Here is a 19,527-nt window from a genome sequence, read left to right as displayed (position 1 = left end):
AAAATGAATAAATAAATTTTAAAAAATATATAAAATAAAAATGAAAAAAACACCTGGGTGCAGATAGGCTGAAATCAGCGGGCAGGGGTTATATAAGTTGGTCAAAGGGCCTTGGGCAAAGGCAGCTGCAAGATAATTCCTTCAGTTTGTGGTAGGGCCTGACCAGGCGGTTGCACAGTGGATAAAGCGTCAAACTGGGACTGGAAGACCGAGGTTCGAGACCCCAAGGTCACCAGCTTGAGCACAGGCTCATCTGGTTTGAACAAAGATCACCAGCTTGAGCCCAAGGTCGCTGGCTTGAGCAAGGGGTTACTCGGTCTGCTGTAGTCCCCCAGTCAAGGCATATATGAGAAAACAATCAATGAACAACTAAGATGCCGCAACAAAGAATTGATGCTTCTCATCTCTCTCGCTTCTGGTCTGTCTGTCCATCTGTCTGACTCTGTCCCTCTCTGTCTGACTGTCACAAAAAAAAAAAAAAGTTTGTGGTAGAGAGTAGGAAGTGGCACCACAGTTTCTCAAAATTGTCTGCACTCTGATCAAATCGTCCCTTATCAGCATCCAGCTGCAAGGGAGGTCTGAGCTGGATTAGGCAGGTCCTTCTTCCTCTTTCAGGCTTGCATTGTGCTGAAGAAAGATGGTGGCTGAGTAGCCATTTTACCTCTCAACTACTACCCTGTGAAAGTACATACAGTACTAGTCAAATCTCCATTTTACAACAGAGGCCCAGAGAGGTGCGGTGTTAAAATCACAGCTGCTGGGTTCAGGGTTGTATGGCCAGTAGCCACGGCCACCATCACAGCTGCCCAGCCCATGCAGGTTCTTGTTGGATTCGGACAGATGGTAATGAAACAACGGAGCCAAGAACTGGTGGGCCATTACCTTTAATCTTAGCTTACACCCGGCGGGCAAGTAAAAACACACACTGGGCTCCAAAACCCACTCATTCACTGCTCACAAAGCTACTGACTTATCCGAGATTCCTACAATCTAAGGTGTCTAACCTCACCAGCCTTATTCACTTCGGTTCCCCATCTCCTTCTCTCTGCACAAACTCTACACAAACTGGCTTTTCCTTCAGCACTCCACCATCTTGGCTGCTTCTTCAGGCCTCTTCCACGTGGCCTTTCTCTGCTCAGCTACAGTATGGGCTCCTCCTAGAACCGTGATGGCGAACCTTTTTATAAAAACCGCCCACAGCCCTGGCCGGTTGGCTCAGTGGTAGAGCATTGGCCTGGCGTGCAGGAGTCCCGGGTTCAATTCCCAGCCAGGGCACACAGGAGAAGCGCCCATCTGCTTCTCCACCCCTCCCCCTCTCCTTCCCCTCTCTCTCTCTCTTCCCCTCCCGCAGCCAAGGCTCCATTGGAGCAAAGTTTGCCGGGCACTGAGGATGGCTCTGTGGCCTCTGCCTCAGGCCCTAGAATGGCTCTGGTTGCAACAGAGCAATGCCCCAGATGGGCAGAGCATTGCCCCCTGGTGGGCATGCTGGGTGGATCCCGGTCGGGCACGTGCGGGAGTCTGTCTGACTGCCTCCCTGTTTCCAACTTCAGAAAAATACCAAAAAAAAAAAAAAAAAAAAAAAAAACTGCCCACAAAAAAAAAAAAAAAAAGAGGAAAAAAAACCCTGCCCATTTTTGCAGTGCTGGTCAACCTGGTCCCTCCCACCCACTAGTGGGCGTTAGGGTCCAGCAGGGTAGTAGAACAACCAAATGGCACTGCGGTTGGCCCACCATGAAAGCTTGGACCCTGGATCGGAATGCCCACTAGTGAGTGGGAGGGACCAGGTTGACCAGCACTGCAAAAATGGGCTGTTTTTATAAAAAGATTTGCCATCATTGTCCTAGAACTCTTAGAATGTAATCACTCTTTTCTGGAACACAATGATCTCTCTTCCTTTTAAAACCTTTTGGTGCCAAAGCTCTCCCCCAACACACATTAATATAATCATGCCCATCCCAAGCAAGAAGGGCAATTAATATTATCACTTGGGCGATGGGCTTCCACGTGGGCAGCACCATCTTTAACAAAATGAGCATAATATATTTTATCTGCCCAACAAGGGTCCTGTGCACCAGCTCCTTGAGGCCATTAGCTGGAAATGTCAGGTGTCAGCAGGCTGTCAGGGCGCTGGTTGGAGACCAAGGTGGCAGGAAGCTTGGGAGGTGTCCTCTCCATCATAGTGAGTGACTCTATTTCCTGCCTGCACACCTCAGGCGCTCGTGAGAGGAGGGGCAGCTTCAGTGTTCTGCCCTCTCCCTGCCCATCAGCCTGGTTCCTTCACCGTGGAGAGCACTCCATGACCTGAAAGACACTACACACAGCGACTTTGGTCCCCTGGTGTGCTGCCTCAGGACTCTGGAAACTAGAGAGGCAGGCTCGTTGACAATTAAAGTGTGCCCCTTTTCAATGGGCTACTGCAAAGAGATTCCTTCCTTTGAGTTTAAGCCCTGATTCTGGCAGTAGGGTCTGTTTCTTTTTAATGTGTTTTTTTTTTTCTTCATATTTTTTTGAGGGTGGGTACAATGTCTTTTTTTTGTTTCCTTTATTATTATTTTTTATTTTTATTTATTCATTTTAGAGAAGAGAGAGAGAGAGAGAGAGAAGGGGGGAGGAGCAGGAAGTGTCAACTCCCATATGTGCCTTGACCGGGCAAGCCCAGGGTTTTGAACCGGCGACCTCAGTGTTCCATTTTCCTTTATTATTGATTTTAATGGGGTGACATTGATTAATTAGGGTATATAGATTCAGACAAAACATCTCCAGATTATTTTGACATTTGATTATGTTGTATACCCATCACCCAAAGTTAAATTGTCCTCCATCACCTTCTATCTGGTTTTCTTTGTGCCCCTCCCCTCCCCCTCCTTCCTCTACCCTCCTCCCCCTCCTTCCTCCACCTCCTTTTCTTCATGTTTTGATATTGAGAAAAGTGGGGAGAAAAAGAAAAGTCTTCCAGCAGATGTGCAGACCTTAGGTCACTGAAGGTTGCAATGGGTTTAAAAGACAAGAAACCAGAGAGTCCTGGGTGGCGGGGCCATCAGGGCCACGTCCTTTTTTTTTTTTTTTTTTAAGAGATTTTATTTATTCATTTTTAGAGAGAGAAGGAAGGAAGGGAGGGAGGGAGGGAGAGAGAGAGAGAGAGAGAGAAGAGGGATGAAGCAGTAAGAATCAACTCCCATATGTGCCTTGACCAGGCAAGCCCGGGGTCCTGAACTGGTGACCTCAGGACTCCAGATCAATGCTTCATCCACTGTGCCACCACAGGCCAGGCAACCATGTCCTTAATTGAAAAGAAAGTCTCTCATTTACCTTCCGTTCTTTTCTGTTTGTGAGGTCTGTTTCCTGGTGGGTGCACGACTAGGGGAATGTAAAGCCAGTAGTAACCATGGCCACCATCTCAGTGGCCTGGCCTGTGCAGGTTTGCATTTGATTCAAACAGACGGTAATGAAACAACAGAACCAAAAACTGGTGGGCCATTAGCTTTAATCCTAGCTTGCATCTGGCGGGCAAGGAATACACACAGTGGGAAAACACTTCCCTTTCCATTCAGGGCTCCCAAAGCCACTGATTTATCTGAGTTTCCTAGACTCAAAGGTGCCGGGGTCCAGCCCCGGGGGGAGGATCCAGGGGTCCCACAGGAGGAGACGGCGTTGGTGAAATCGAGTGAGAGAGCCGAATTCTTTTCTTTCTCTTTATTCTCTTGTTAGCATTTACTGCCAGGCATCTCTACCAAATGCTAGTACAGCTCCTTTTTTATACACACACACCAAGTTACAATTACACGGTATTAATCATTGCTTCTGTTTCACTATGTTTACATGTTTCCAGATAACAGTTAATTTATATCTATAAACTACAAAACAGGTGGCAAATCATTCAAAGTACAATTAAAAAATAACTTGAATAGCGATAACATCGGTAAAAGCTTTTAAAGGATTAGTACTAACTAATAACTCAACTTTACTGTTGTTGTGAGTCAAGGGGCAGAGAGAGATTAACAGACAAAATCGTTAAGGACTAGCAAAGGACCACCGCTTGCTTAGGCAAATGGCCTTGAGTTTATGCAGTGTCCTAACTTTTCTCACAAGACTTCAAAAGGCTTGCTTATTAAGAAATTGTCGCCTGACCTGTGGTGGCGCAGTGGATAAAGCGTCAACCTGGAAACACTGAGATTGCCGGTTCAAAACCCTGGGCTTACCTGGTCAAGGCACATATGGGAGTTGATGCTTCCTGCTCCTCCCCCCTTCTCTCTCTCTCTCTCTCCCCCCTCTCTATAATGAATAAATAAAATCCTTAAAAAAAAAAAAAAAGAAAAATAAAAAAAAGAAATTGTCATAACATCAAGAGTAACTTTTGCTTAAAGATATATAGAGTGCACCTGCAAGATAGCTTAGTAGCAACATAATATCAGAAGGCATTAATTGCTATTGCTTCTATGGATTCTTCCATATTCCTCTTTATTATCTGAACGAAAAACCTTGGGAAAGTATATAAATCTCATGAGAATGTCTCACTGAGAAAGCCCAGCAACTGCCTTCAGTCATAAAACAAGTCTCTTAACAAAACATTCTTACTAGCCAGCTGCACTCCTATCCAAGGCCACGCAACAGGCCACTCCACTCCACTTTACCTAAGATTCTAATGTCTAGTTAAACTTTATTTATTTACTATATTCATATACTAGTAAATTCTAACTATATTCTTCTTAGAGTGTTCCACTATTTGCAGATCAAATAAGCAAAAAGAAAGGAAAGTTTCTCTACTCTATTACATGAAAAGGCTAGGGAGGAAAAATGATGAATTAAGTGAAGGCCAAAAGGTGCTCTGTGCACAGCCACTGCCTTCTACCCATTCACAAGTCACAATCTATTCTTTCTAACATGATTAAGAAGAAATTCTCCTACAAACTTAACCCTTTACGAGGGATATCATAGCCAGCCTCTTATGTTTATGAGCCCAGATCAAGGGGCTTACAGGCTTTTCTGTGGAACTTACACCTTCTGTCTCATTTCCAAAGAAATTACTACAAATCTACAGGGAAAGCACGGTACTATTATCCCTGTGCCACAAATAATAGCACACACCCAGAAAAAGGGGGGATATAAGGCCAGATTAATTCAAAAGATTAAAAGGGGAGGTATCGTTGTGCCTTTCCTTGCGGTGACTTTGTCAACCCACAGCTGTTGGTCTTTACTGCGGTGACTCTATCTTCTTTTGCTGTGACTTTGTCAACCAGCAGTTGTGGATCTTCTTCTGCTGTGACCTAGTTAGCCAGCATTAGTGGATCGGCTCCCGACACAAAGGTTTGTACCTCACCAGCCATATTCACCTCTGTTCCCCATCTCCTTCTCTCTGCACAAAATGGCTTCTCCTTCAGCACTCCACCATCTAGGCTGCTTCTCCTCTCCTCCATGTGGCCTTTCTCTGCTCTCCTCCGCCCCATTTATAGTGTAGCAATCAAAACCTTTAATCCAATATACAAACAAGGAAGTCTCTGATACAAAGTCACTTATCTGAGGCATAATGGGATTCTTCATGAGAGTGCACCACCCCACATCATGCTACTGTCAAGGGTGTGGGGAAAAGCTTAGTTTTAAAACTAAGCCTTAGGCTATAAGGATCCTGCCTGCTTAAAGCCTGTCCCCCACACCCAATGCAAACTATAAGCGAGCAAACATATATATCATATTTACAAACTTATTTGACCAACAGTCACCCTGTTACATTTAATTTTCTAAACAAAATTAAAAAAAAAAAAAGAAAAAAGAATTTCCAGCACCCCCACCAAAAACAAACAAAAAAGAATTGGTTTGCTTCCCTTTTGATCCCTGGTTCTAGTATTAACTAGAATTTCAGCTGTAAGGTAATTAAAAAAACAAAACAAAAAAAACCCCACCAGGCCTATTTGGGAGAAACAAATGATTTATTTTGGTTTGCTTTGTCTAACCTTAACACTCATTCAATTATATAAAATGTATTTAGGTAGGGGGAAAAAAATCTTAAGATTAGAGTCTTGCAGAAATTCCAGAAAACAAATTACTAGGGTGTGGGAGATGTAGCTCAGTGGTAGAGCGCATGCTTTGCATGCATGAGGCCCCGGGTTCAATCCCCAGCATCTCCATAACTGGTTTTATTCCCAGTGGAGGTGGGATTTTCAAGACAGTCGTGATCTGTCTTTCCTGACGTCTCGAACATTCCAGACGTACTTTTGCCAGAAGAGGCAGTTGGGAGCGGTTCGCAGAAAAAGGAGGTAAAACCGGACGTGGTGATTGAAACCACATCTGAATGTGAGCGCTTAGGGAGTTAGCCTAGTGTCCTGGCCCTGTGACGGCAGTGACCGAGCTGGAGGGCTGGTGACTCCGTCCAGGCCCTCAGAGGGGCAGTGTGTGAGGACCGTGCTGGCCTTGCCCCTCACGCTGGCAGGAAGGTCTGCTTTCAGAGGGCACCACCCAGAAGGAAGAAACTGCCTGCCTGAGCAGGAGGGGTTCTGCTCCCTGCTGCTTTGGCAACAGGTCAGGAATGAAAGCATGTATGAATAAATGAACGAATGGATGGCAATTCTGTTCATCCTTGTACCCTGTATTTTATCACTAAAAAAGAAAAGCTATATTTTATTAAAAAGAAGGGGTCTTGTTGCATCCTGAGGGTTCGGTTCTTTGCAGAAATCGATGGATCCTCCCCCATCAATCTGTCTTATTTGACTCCACCTGATGGTTTAAATCATAAAAACATCTCCTCTCTGAGCTGCAGAGACTCTTTGCAAAGCCTTCATGTTTTTCAGATGAAACTGAAATGCCTGAAGTGACTCACCACACTGTGTGGGTGGTGACGTGTTGGTGGCAGCTCCTGTTTATAATATGTTTCCGTGAAGGTTACTTCTTCCTAAATGTTAATAAGGCTTTAAGGAGGAAAAAGAAAAAAGAAAAAAAGTACACGTTGAAGTTGTTTCTAAAATTATGAGGCCTAACATGAAACTAATGAGATGCTTCTATTTGACTTTCTATCTTAAAATTAAATTTATTTATTTTTTTTAGAGAGAGGAGAGACAGAGAGAGAAGGGGGGAGGAGCTGGAAGCATCAACTCCCATATGTGCCTTGACCAGGCAAGCCCAGGGTTTTGAACTGGCGACCTCAGCATTTCCAGGTCGACGCTTTATCCACTGCACCACCACAGGTCAGGCCAAATTTATTTTTTAATTTTTAAAAATTTATTTATTGGAGAGAGAGAGAGAGAGAGAGAGATATGGGGGGAGCAGGAAGCACCAACTCCCATATGTGCCTTGACTGGGCAAGCCCAGGGTTTCAAACCAGCAACCTCAGCGTTCCAGGTCGACGCTTATTAACTGCATCACCGTAATTAAATATTTTTAATAGCACAATGATAAGGAAAAAAATACCTTAAAAAATAACATGAGGCTTGTGTTGGGAAATGCAGCTTCCTAGAAAAGTTGTGAACCTTTGAAAAATATATATACTTTTAACAATAACATTTTATTTCACATGAAGAAAAAAAAAGCGTAACCCTGCCTGGGTAGCTCAGTTGGTTAGACTGCGTAGTCCTTATACACCAAGATTAAGTGTTCAAGCCCGGTCAGGGCACATACAAGAATCAACCAAAGGCCTGACCTGTGGTGGCACAGTGGATAAAGCGTCAACCTGGAAACACTGAAGTTGCCAGTTCAAAACCCTGGCTTGCCTGGTCAAGGCACATATGGGAGCTGATGCTTCCTGCTCCTCCTCTTTCTCTCTCTCTCCCCTCCCTAAAATGAATGAATAAATAAATAAATAAATAAAAATTAAAAAAAGAATCAACCAAGGAATGCATAAGTGGAACAATTTACAAATTTTTTTTTCTTTTACAGAGATAGAGAGAGAGAGTCAGAGACAGGGATAGACAGGGACAGACAGACAGGAATGGAGAGATGAGAAGCATCAATCATTAGTTTTTCGTTGCACGTTGCAACACCTTAGTTGTTCATTGATTGGTTTCTCATATGTGCCTTGACCGCGGGCCTTCAGCAGACCGAGTAACCCCTTGCTGGAGCCAGCGACCTTGGGTCCAAGCTGGTGAGCTTTTGCTTAAACCTCGGGGTCTTGAACCTCGGTCTTCCGCATCCCAGTCCAACGCTCTATCCACTGAGCCACTGCTTGGTCAGGCTTGATACCATTTTGAGCTGAAGGCACATGGAAAGCAGCAAATGCAGGAAGTCTTTCACTGACGCCCCTTACCTGTCTCATGACGACAGATCCTCCCAAAGGAACTGAGTGGCCATAGGTACCCTCCTGGGAGTGTCACCCACCAGGGCGGGCTGACTCTCTCGTCACAGGAGGGAGACTAGGAGTGGACACCAAACTCTGTCACAAACTATAATCTCTCCCATCTATTCTATTCTCCCATTGGTCTTTCCTAAAAATTATTTGCTCTTGGGCTCGATCTGTGGTGGCTCAGTGAATAAAGCATTGACCTGGAACGCTGAGGTCGCTGGTTTGAAATACTGGGCAAGGCACATATGGGAGTTGATGCTTCCTGCTCCTCCCCCCTTCTCTTTCTCTCCTCTCTAAAAATGAATAAATAAAATCTAAAAAAAAAAAAATTAATTATTCACTCTCGGTTCAGAGGCTTATATCCCTCTCCCCTTTCCCTTGTGGTTTCCACGCCTAAAATCTGAAGCTGCCTTTTGAGTGACTCCTCGTCGCGGGACTAGGGGTGGGGGGTGGGATCTCTCCCACATATACGGGAAATAAGACATGTTAATAAAACGTCTGCGTTTCTTTCTCTTGTTGATCTCTTTTCATTACAAGGGTCTCTAAGAACTTAGAAAGGTAAATTATTTTTCCTCCCCTACAATACACTTAACAATACTGAACTGTACACTTCAAAAAATGGTTCAGATGGTAAATGTTGTCCGGTGTATTTTGCCATGATTTTTTTTTTTTAAAGCCCCAGTAAGCTAGGGGATGAAACTGGAGCAGTTTGCACTCCGCCTCATGACACCAAAGCACACATGTAAACAGGAAAAAGAGCGGGGTCCCATGGACCGCTGTGGGGTTTTTTGTTTGTTTTTTTCTCCTTAGCAGCAGATACCCTTGACTACCTTTTATGGTTATATAACCAATGACAAAGCAAGGCAAACCTTTCCCACCCCGCGCTCCTGGGGTGGAATGTTTGCCAGTTACTGTGTTCTCGAACATTCTCATGACACTGAGTTAAGTCTCATGCAAGGTTGTGACCTTCCCGGGAACTGAATCTGGGGGGGGGGAGGGGGGGGACGACAAACACATAGTCACCAGTCCAAACTCTGGCGCACAGCCCCGGCGGCAGCCCAACACCCAGGCCCTTTGTGAGCTCAGCACGTCACACGTGCTCAGTCTGCCCGCCAATGAGGCGGTGTCGCTGGGCCTCTGTCCCTCTGCCATTGGTGGCGGCTGTGAAGCCATTTCTTGGGGGCGCCTGCAAAGGACCGGATCTGCGAGAGGAAGGAACTGAAAATGGATCCCATGACTCATCCTGCTTCGGGCACATTTAGTACACTGCATTCTGGGTCAGGGGACTGTAGATTTAGGAGCATGACCTGATGTTACCTGACTCCTGAGACCCAGTGGGACATCTAGACTCTGGGAGCTCCTCCTTGTCAGCAAATAGAAAAAGCAGTTGCCACAGCAATAACAAAATTCCTCTGTAGACCAGGGTTTCTGAAACTTGGGTGTTACTGACATGAGGGGCCAGGTAACTGTGTGGTGGGGGACTGTCCATTGTAGGGTGTTGAGCAGCTTTCCTGCCCTGTATATAGCACCATCCCCCCCCCCCCCTCCACAGTTGTGACAACAAAATAGTGTATTGCCAGATGTCTGCCGAGGGAACCAAATCACTCCAGATTAAGAAACACTGATGTAGAGAAACACCAGCCACCTCTCTTGGGGGAGATCATTTTCTCTTCTTACCTCAGTGCCCTTGGACAGGACAAATGCTCTCGCTTCTATTTTACTGCAACAAAATACAATTGGACTTAAGTTAGGGAATGCAAGGGTATTTCAGAATTTTTTTTTTTCTGCTAGAGACAATATCTCTGCAGCTCATAAAAATGTTGCTTTCTTTGGAGGTAAGCCTTGGCTCTCTCACTCCCCCACCCCTCTGGGCCTGTGGCTTTCTCCTCTCCTCTCTCCTCCCTCCCCTGCCTCTAAAACCAGGGCTGTTTTTCTCTCTCTGTACCTTTGGACTCTGAAAAAAGCTGTGCCACGAAGCTCATGACTCAGCCTTTAATCAACGTGAATCACAAGGCTTGCAGCAAAACAACAGTCAAAAGCTGGCAGGGTGTGCGTGCTTAGGAGCAGGCCTGGTCATCTTAGAACCGGTTTTTGTTGTTCCTCTAAAAACTTCTTCCTGAAATTCCAAAGGTCCAGGGAGAAATAACCTCATAAAGAGCCTCAATGTTTTGTTCCTTTAAAACCTCTTCCTAGAATTTTAGAAAGAAATCATCTTTACAGAAATCAGTGTTGGAAGTCACTGGGGTTGACCTGAAAAATGACATTTTATTCGTTTTAATTTCCCAGTGATGAATTCTCTTTCAAAACATGTTAAGAACAAGAGAGGGCAAAATCTATTTTGAACTGCTCAGATCTTTTTCATAAATGCAAACATACACTGGTTACCAAAGAAAATATACAGTTTTATTTTGGTTGGATTCACATTTTAAGTATAATGTTTATAGGATATAATGGCCACAACTTAAACCAGGAATGTAGTCTTAATGGCAAAAATGTTTTTAGTCATTTGGAGAATAGGCCGAGGGGAATGGGTTAGTCATTATTTTTTGTTGTTATCTCTTAAAAATATTTTTTTTCCCTTTAAGGTCTTAGGGGTAGGGATTAAAGTATCCCCCTCCCCTCCCCATTTTTAGAAACAGGAAATTTTTCTAGAGTCCAGAAGGAACAGTAACTGGGAAATTGAGGGTTTGAGGGGGACTTTTCACACTTGTCAAATTTCAAAAAGCCTGTTTTCAATTTTCACCGTGTTCACATATTTTAAAACACTTAAAAATACCCTGAAAAAAGGACAACTGTAGAGGTCACAAAATAGGTCATTGTAAAAGTGAGAAAGATCTGGCTGGTGGCATTCCCCCCCTCCTCTTTTACCGGAATGGAATTGACCTGTAAAATTTAATTTCTTTCTTGGGATATTACAGAAATGCTCTTTCCTCATACAGTGACAGGCCTGAGAGTCAAGGAGTAATTTTTTTTTTAAATCTCAGACTTCAATATGTTCCAAGTCCAATTAAATACCTGCAGAGCTGACATTTCATGCCTTTGTTTACCATCAGGTACCACTTGCTCCCCCCACAAGGTTGCAGAAGTCAAACCCCGAGGGTCAAGAACAATCTAGAAAGTTCTAGAACTCTCAGCTTTCAGGTCTAACCCCTAACGTTTTTTTACAGAGCCCTCCCTGTGGTCTCCACCTTTCTTTTCACCAGTCAGTACAGACATACAGCCTAGTCATTTCTCCGATGTAAAAAACTTAATTTTTTGCTCTTTTTTCATTTGTTTTGAGAAGCGGGTATTCAGGCCTCGCTGGCCTGCAGGCACCAAGCTGAGATTTGTCGAGTCACTGGCCTTGCCCCGCTGCCCGCGCGCCGGGGGAGGGGCCGGCCGCCGCAAACTGGGGGCGTGCAGGGCTGGGGTGGGGGGGTGTAGAGGCTCGGGGAGCCCTCGCGTCGGGCTTGGGTTGGTGGTGGGAAGTTTAGGGAAACAGAAATACCATCATCGTCTCAAATGTGACCCCTAAAATAATGACTACAACGTCTCGCGGGGGGAGGGGCGGGCAGGACGGCCGTGAGGGGCGAGGGGACCACCGACTGGGAACGAGGCGCTCGGCGTGACCTCTGTCTTGCCAGCGGCGGGTCCCGAGACCCGCGGGAACCGCTGGGGCTGAGAGGAGGGGGCTTCCGTTCCGGAGGGCGGAGAGCTCCGCTCCAGGCTCGCGCAGAATCCACGCAGGGTTTTCGGGTTCCCCCCCGGCGAGCGCTCCCCTCCCCCCCCTCCCAACTCCTCGGACCGCAGGGCGCAGCAAACGCGCTGATCCCTCCGCACGGTCACTTGGGAGAGCAGCCCACTCTCTGTCAGACTCAGCGCAGAGGTCCGGTTGTTTCAGCAGAACATTGGAGGTGGGGGGTTAAGAACACTGAAAGATCAGTTGTGTCCCAGACGGCGGAAGGTCAGAGAAAAGTAGTCCCTTCTCGGCGTTTCTGCGGAGGGATATTCTGGTGCTGCGTCACCAGCTGCTATATAAGGAGGCGCCGGACGCAGCGCTGGCAGTTTGGTGCAGACCGAGAACCTCGTCGCACTTCTTCTGTGAGCCGCTCCTACTCTCGTCACTTTGTGAGTAACGTCTGCTGCGTTGGCCGGGAATCCCAAGAGCCGTCCCGCTGGGGTGGAGGTGGAGGAGGTTGGGGGAGGCAGCGTTGTCGGCCGCTGGCCGAGGGAGCAGCGGAGGCTCTTCGTCGCCCGGGTCCTGCGAGTCGGGCGGCCGTGAAGGAGAGGGACGCTGCAAGATGGCGGCCGAGTCTGCTGCTCCGCCGGTTTGTGCAGCGGGAGGCCCCTGAAGCCCTAACGGCGGTAGAACCTGCGGTCGTTTGGAGAAGCGGGCGGGATGGTTTAGGTGGATGCCAGGAATCGGGTCCGTTTCTGGGCTGACAGGCCCGAGATTTCCGTTTGTGGCTCCGTGAGGAGGCGGCGGCCACCCAGCACTTCCGGCGGCGGGGGGAGGGGGCGAGGAAGCGCCGGCAGGGGTCACATGACGGAGGGGTCATGTGGCGTCACCTGAATTGGCTCACAATCGTGGGTGGGGCCCCCCTGCCGTAGCGTGCGGGAGTCTTTCGGCGGTCGGGTGACACAGGGTTCGGGCCTGGGGGGATTACATTCCGACTGAGAGCCTGAGCAGACGGGCGCGCAGCGAGGAGGCAGGAAGTGAAGTTTGTAAGTGCTGGGCGCTCGGCTTTTGATTTTTTGCTGAGAAAGTCCTTAACTAAGGCTCCTTAGATAATAAGCTCATTAGAAATTAACTTTTTGCCTGACCAGGCGGTGGCGCAGTGGATAGAGCGTCGGACTGGGATGCCGAGGATCCAGGTTCGAGACCCCAAGGTCGCCAGCTTGAACCCAAGGTCGCTGGCTCCAGCAAGGGGTTACTTGGTCGGCTGAAAGCTGCGGTCAAGGCACATATGAGAAAGCAATCAATGAACAACTAAGGTGTTGCAACACGCAACGAAAAACTAATGATTGATGCTTCTCATCTCTCTCTGTCCTGTCTGTCCCTATTTATCTTTCTCTCTGACTCACTGTCTCTGTAAAATAAAAATAAAGAAAATTAAAAAAAAAAGAAATTCATTTCTTGAGGTGACATTGGTAAATAAGCGCAGAGAGCTCCCGAGAGTTTATTTTTGAAATAATTTTGTTTTTGCCTTTTAAAAAATTTTTAGTGATGGATTTGTTTTTTAGTCCTTTTTTTGATGTTCTATAACATGTTCTCAACTTTTGAATTTTACTCTTGGTTGATTATTGTCTACATGCCTTGACGGTATTGAGTCTGCAACCTTGGTGTATGGTAAGAGCACTCTGTGCTCCCGGACCTGGTCAAGTGTGCATTCCATTCATACTGATTCTCTGGGTTGTTTCCTGTGTTATGCAAGGCTTTAAAATCTCAGCTATTTAGCCAATGTTAAAATGATATATAACTGTTAACATTAGAAATGTGTTGACATGTATGTTTCCTGCTAAATGTCCTTTTATTTTTTTCTTCCTTTTTATTTTAACAGACAATGCAGATCTTTGTGAAAACCTTGACCGGCAAGACCATCACCCTCGAGGTCGAGCCCAGTGACACCATCGAGAATGTCAAGGCCAAGATCCAAGACAAGGAGGGCATCCCCCCAGACCAGCAGCGCCTGATCTTTGCCGGGAAACAGCTGGAAGATGGGCGCACCCTGTCCGACTACAACATCCAGAAAGAGTCCACTCTGCACCTGGTCCTGCGCCTCAGAGGTGGGATGCAGATCTTCGTGAAGACCCTGACAGGCAAGACCATCACCCTCGAGGTCGAGCCCAGTGACACCATCGAGAATGTCAAGGCCAAGATCCAAGACAAGGAGGGCATCCCCCCTGACCAGCAGCGCCTGATCTTTGCGGGGAAACAGCTGGAAGATGGGCGCACCCTGTCCGACTACAACATCCAGAAAGAGTCCACTCTGCACCTGGTCCTGCGCCTCAGAGGTGGAATGCAGATCTTCGTGAAGACCCTGACAGGCAAGACCATCACCCTCGAGGTCGAGCCCAGTGACACCATCGAGAATGTCAAGGCCAAGATCCAAGACAAGGAGGGCATCCCCCCTGACCAGCAGCGCCTGATCTTTGCGGGGAAACAGCTGGAAGATGGGCGCACCCTGTCCGACTACAACATCCAGAAAGAGTCCACTCTGCACCTGGTCCTGCGCCTCAGAGGTGGGATGCAGATCTTCGTGAAGACCCTGACAGGCAAGACCATCACCCTCGAGGTCGAGCCCAGTGACACCATTGAGAATGTCAAGGCCAAGATCCAAGACAAGGAGGGCATCCCCCCAGACCAGCAGCGCCTGATCTTTGCCGGGAAGCAGCTGGAAGATGGGCGCACCCTGTCCGACTACAACATCCAGAAAGAGTCCACTCTGCACCTGGTCCTGCGCCTCAGAGGTGGTATGCAGATCTTCGTGAAGACCCTGACAGGCAAGACCATCACCCTCGAGGTCGAGCCCAGTGACACCATTGAGAATGTCAAGGCCAAGATCCAAGACAAGGAGGGCATCCCCCCAGACCAGCAGCGCCTGATCTTTGCCGGGAAACAGCTGGAAGATGGGCGCACCCTGTCCGACTACAACATCCAGAAAGAGTCCACTCTGCACCTGGTCCTGCGCCTCAGAGGTGGGATGCAGATCTTCGTGAAGACCCTGACAGGCAAGACCATCACCCTCGAGGTCGAGCCCAGTGACACCATCGAGAATGTCAAGGCCAAGATCCAAGACAAGGAGGGCATCCCCCCTGACCAGCAGCGCCTGATCTTTGCGGGGAAACAGCTGGAAGATGGGCGCACCCTGTCCGACTACAACATCCAGAAAGAGTCCACTCTGCACCTGGTCCTGCGCCTCAGAGGTGGGATGCAGATCTTCGTGAAGACCCTGACAGGCAAGACCATCACCCTCGAGGTCGAGCCCAGTGACACCATCGAGAATGTCAAGGCCAAGATCCAAGACAAGGAGGGCATCCCCCCTGACCAGCAGCGCCTGATCTTTGCGGGGAAACAGCTGGAAGATGGGCGCACCTTGTCCGACTACAACATCCAGAAAGAGTCCACTCTGCACCTGGTCCTGCGCCTCAGAGGTGGGATGCAGATCTTCGTGAAGACCCTGACAGGCAAGACCATCACCCTCGAGGTCGAGCCCAGTGACACCATTGAGAATGTCAAGGCCAAGATCCAAGACAAGGAGGGCATCCCCCCAGACCAGCAGCGCCTGATCTTTGCGGGGAAACAGCTGGAAGATGGGCGCACCTTGTCCGACTACAACATCCAGAAAGAGTCCACTCTGCACCTGGTCCTGCGCCTGAGGGGTGGTGTCTAATTTCCTCCTTTCAAGCAAGCTTTCAACAAGTTTAATTGCACTTTTCTTTCAATAAAGTTGTTGCATTCCAAAGTCTGATTTTTCTTTTATCTGTGTTAAGTAAGGGTTTTTAAACTTAGGGTGCGTGTTGAGGGGTCAGTATTTTCAGTCTACTAGATGATTCTGTGATAACCAGTAGGTAAATACCAGAATTAGGTGGCTTTAATAGAAAACTAGTGAGTAGTTAAAAATAGGTTGACAGGCCCTGGCCGGTTGGCTCAGCGGTAGAGCGTCGGCCTAGCATGCGGAGGACCCGGGTTCGATTCCCGGCCAGGGCACATAGGAGAAGCGCCCATTTGCTTCTCCACCCCTCCGCCGCGCTTTCCTCTGTCTCTCTCTTCCCCTCCCGCAGCCAAGGCTCCATTGGAGCAAAGATGGCCCGGGCGCTGGGCATGGCTCTGTGGCCTCTGCCTCGGGCGCTAGAGTGGCTCTGGTCGCAATATGGCGACGCCCAGGATGGGCAGAGCATCGCCCCCTGGGGGGCAGAGCACCGCCCCTAGTGGGCGTGCCGGGTGGATCCCGGTCGGGTGCATGCAGGAGTCTGACTGTCTCTCCCTGTTTCCAGCTTCAGAAAAATGAAAAAAAAAAAAATAGGTTGACAAATTGAAGAGTGCAGGTGAATATTTCCTATGTACACATAGGCACAGACAGTAAGCTATTGACTTTGAAAACTGAATTTGGGTATGGTGTGAGGTACCTGAGAATGGGTAAGTTCGAAATTCCAGAGAACGAGATTGAAGGGTGGGAGTTGTTCGAAGGAACATGAAGAATCACCTTTTAATGCATAGCTCTTAAAATCAGTTGCATACAAGAAAATTGTCTTTAATTTTTAAAAATTATATTTTCTTTGTTTAAGAAAGCAAAAGAGGAGATAGAAGAACAGGGTCTATTCCTTTTTGTGTCCTGACCAGGGATTGAGCGGACAGCCTCAGTGCTTCTCGATGACTAGAACCAACCAAGTTCTGTGGCCAGGGCAAGAAAATTGACCAGACTTTTAAAGAAAGGATAATTTTTATTTTTGTGTTGTCTACCTTATGCTAGTGGTTATTTAGAGAAGGAATACTAAGCTAGTGTCAGTATGCCTCAATTTCATGTGACTACAGATGCAGGCTTTCTATAAAATTTAATTGCTGGTGGGTGAAGCATTTGGCTGTTGGTCTTCATTTTTGTAAATTTATAGTTGAAGCATTTACCCAGTCATGATGGTGGCAAGCAATTCTTGTCATAACTAGAACCAAAGGAGAAAGTTGCAGGGGAAGCTGGTTTAATAAGGAATAGGCAGCCCAGAAATCGGGCCCATTAACGGATGAGATGATTCTGTCCAAAGTACACCAGCCCCTCTGCTCTGCCCCTAATACCTCAAGGTTTACAATATAGAGGAAATTTTGTGTTTTCACTAAGTGTAAGTTGAAATCATTTAATGGGTCATGATCAGGAAATTACCTTCAAGAAATTTGTAAAATTGTAGGCTAACCTATTAGGGGGGGGTTTTCACTTGATGTAAGTGCAGAGAGTAAAATAGCAATGTTTGCAGAACCCCAGGAATTTCACCAGCACCTGTAACCACTTTCAGTCACTTGGCTGGGATTTTTTTGTGTAATTGGCACTCCAGTAAAAATGGTCATGGTGCAGTGGATAGAGTGCATCCTGGAAACTGAGGTCAGTGGTTTGAATCCTAGCCTTGCTGGGTCAAGGAATGTAACACTTCTCACTATCCAGACCCCTCTAAAATAAAAAAGTGATAGCATTGGGTGAATAATCTCAATTGCCTCTTGAAAAAAAACGAATAGGCATGGCAAAGTTCTTGTGTTTCCTTTCTAGAGTCTACAAGTACAGCAGGTTCAGTGACTAGTAACAAAATGTGATCCTGACCAGGCGGTTCTCAGTGGATGGAGCGTTGGACTGGGATGCCGAGGAACCAGGTTCAAGACCCCGAGGTCGCCAGCTTGAGCGCGGGTTCATCTGGTTTGAGCAAAGCTCACCAGCTTGGGCCCAGAGCCCCTGGCTTAGGCAAGGGACCACTTGCACTCGTCTGCTGAGGGCCCGCGGTCAGGGTGCATGTGAGAGCAATCAATGAACAACTTACGGTGTTCCAACGAAAAACTGATGATTGATGCTTCTCATCGCTCTCCTATCTGTCCCTAGCTATTCCCTCTCTCTGACTCTCCCTCTGTCTCTGTAAATAAATAAAAACTCTTAAAAGAAAAAGAAGAAAATGTGAGACTCGTAGTGCCCCTTAAGACAAATGGAGAACCTTCCTGCATTTCCAAGAGGAGAAATCTTGGAATTGGAGCACTAGAGCATTCGGTCTAATAAGTAAAGCTGTGGGTGTTGCAGGGGTAGGGAAGCTAAATTGAGAGCTCCCTGAACTTGAGGCTCATTGAACAGTGCTTTCTGTAAAGTGTGAAAGGAATTGCTAATTTCAATTGAAAAATCAATACAAGCTTATTAAATGGATGTAGAAAGGGGTTTCATACAAGCTTATACCCAGGAAAAACCGAGGTAGGATTATATTTGCCTCATTGTTCATAATGTATACGTATGTAGTAATGTTTTTATTAAGTCAAAGAAAATATTTTAATTTTTAAAGATTTTAATTTATTCATTTTTAGAGGAGAGAGAGGGAGGGAGGAAAAGAGAGGTGGATTGGAGGAGTAGGAAGCATCAACTCATAGTTGCTTCCTGTATGTATGTGCCTTGACCAGGCAAGCCCAGGGTTTCAAACCGGCGACCTCAGCATTCCAGGTCGATGTTTTATCCACTGTGCCACCACAGGTCAGGCAAAGATAATAAATTTCTAATCACCCCTTTTACTTCATAGTGATAACTACTTTAGCAATTTTTAAAATTTTCTCATGTATAACATTCACCATGTTTATTATATACACAAATAGAACCATTCACACAATAGTTTCTCAGCTTTTTATTATAGTCCATGAAAACTATTTTGTTTTTGTTCATACATAAATTTCAACTTTTTATTTTTATTCATTTATTTATTGATTTTAAAGAGAGGAGAGAGAGAAAAAGGAATAGGAGCAGGAAACTTCAACTCATAGTAGTTGCTCCTTCAAATGTTCCTTAACCGGGCAAGTCTGGGATTTCAAACCAGCGACCTCAGCATTCCAGGTCAATGCCCTATCCACCAAGCCACCAGAGGTCAGGTCATAAATTTCAACTTTGTGTGTGTGTGTGTGTGGGAGAGACAGAGAGAGGGACAGATAGGGACAGACAGACAGGAAGGGAGAAGGATGAGAAACATCAATTCTTTGTTGCGGTTCCTTAGTTGTTTGTTGATTGATTTCTCATATGTGCCTTGACTGGGGGCTACAGCAGACCAAGTGACCCCTTGCTCGAGCCACCAACCTTGGGCTCAAGCTGGTGAGCCTTGCTCAAACCAGATGAGCTTGCGCTCAAGCTGGCGAGCTCGGGATCTCGAACCTGGGTCCTCCACATCCCAGTCTGATGCTCTATCCACTGCGCCACCGCCTGGTCAGACATAAATTTCAACTTTTAAACATAAAACTTAAATTAGGTTCTTAAATTATAAAAGCTTGCTTTACATATTACCTGTCACCAAAGTCTGCAGCCATACGAAATATCACAAGGATTTGATTTTGCATGGTACCATCAGCTTTTTTTTTTTTGAACTAGATAAGTCTGGACATATTTCTATGCTAGCATATCTATGTCTACCTCCTTGTTAATACTCATGCTAGTATTCCATTGGATGGATGCCCTATAATTTATTTAACCTGTTTACCAATATTTACCAGGTTCTTGTTAAGGATGCTGCTGCCAAATACACCCTTGTAGACATCTTTTGTATTCTAATTTTTTTAAGTGAGA

General features: G+C 46.6%; 1 protein-coding gene and 1 non-coding gene across 2 annotated transcripts; both read left to right on the top strand.

The window, feature by feature from the left end:
• Positions 1-6,050: 6,050 nt before the first annotated feature.
• On the top strand, positions 6,051-6,122 carry TRNAA-UGC (transfer RNA alanine (anticodon UGC)). The gene has a single exon. It is a non-coding gene; the product is annotated as a tRNA-Ala (tRNA).
• A 6,093-nt stretch (positions 6,123-12,215) lies between these two features.
• On the top strand, positions 12,216-15,711 carry UBC (ubiquitin C). The gene is made up of 2 exons (XM_066260819.1): positions 12,216-12,373; positions 13,807-15,711. The coding sequence occupies exon 2, from the start codon at positions 13,810-13,812 to the stop codon at positions 15,637-15,639; it is 1,830 nt and encodes a 609-aa protein (XP_066116916.1). The 5' UTR covers positions 12,216-12,373; positions 13,807-13,809; the 3' UTR covers positions 15,640-15,711.
• The last annotated feature ends 3,816 nt before the right edge of the window (positions 15,712-19,527 follow it).

Source organism: Saccopteryx bilineata, chromosome 2, assembly GCF_036850765.1.
Source record: "Saccopteryx bilineata isolate mSacBil1 chromosome 2, mSacBil1_pri_phased_curated, whole genome shotgun sequence".
Lineage (NCBI taxonomy): Eukaryota > Metazoa > Chordata > Mammalia > Chiroptera > Emballonuridae > Saccopteryx > Saccopteryx bilineata.
This window is presented reverse-complemented; position numbering and strand designations above follow the sequence as displayed.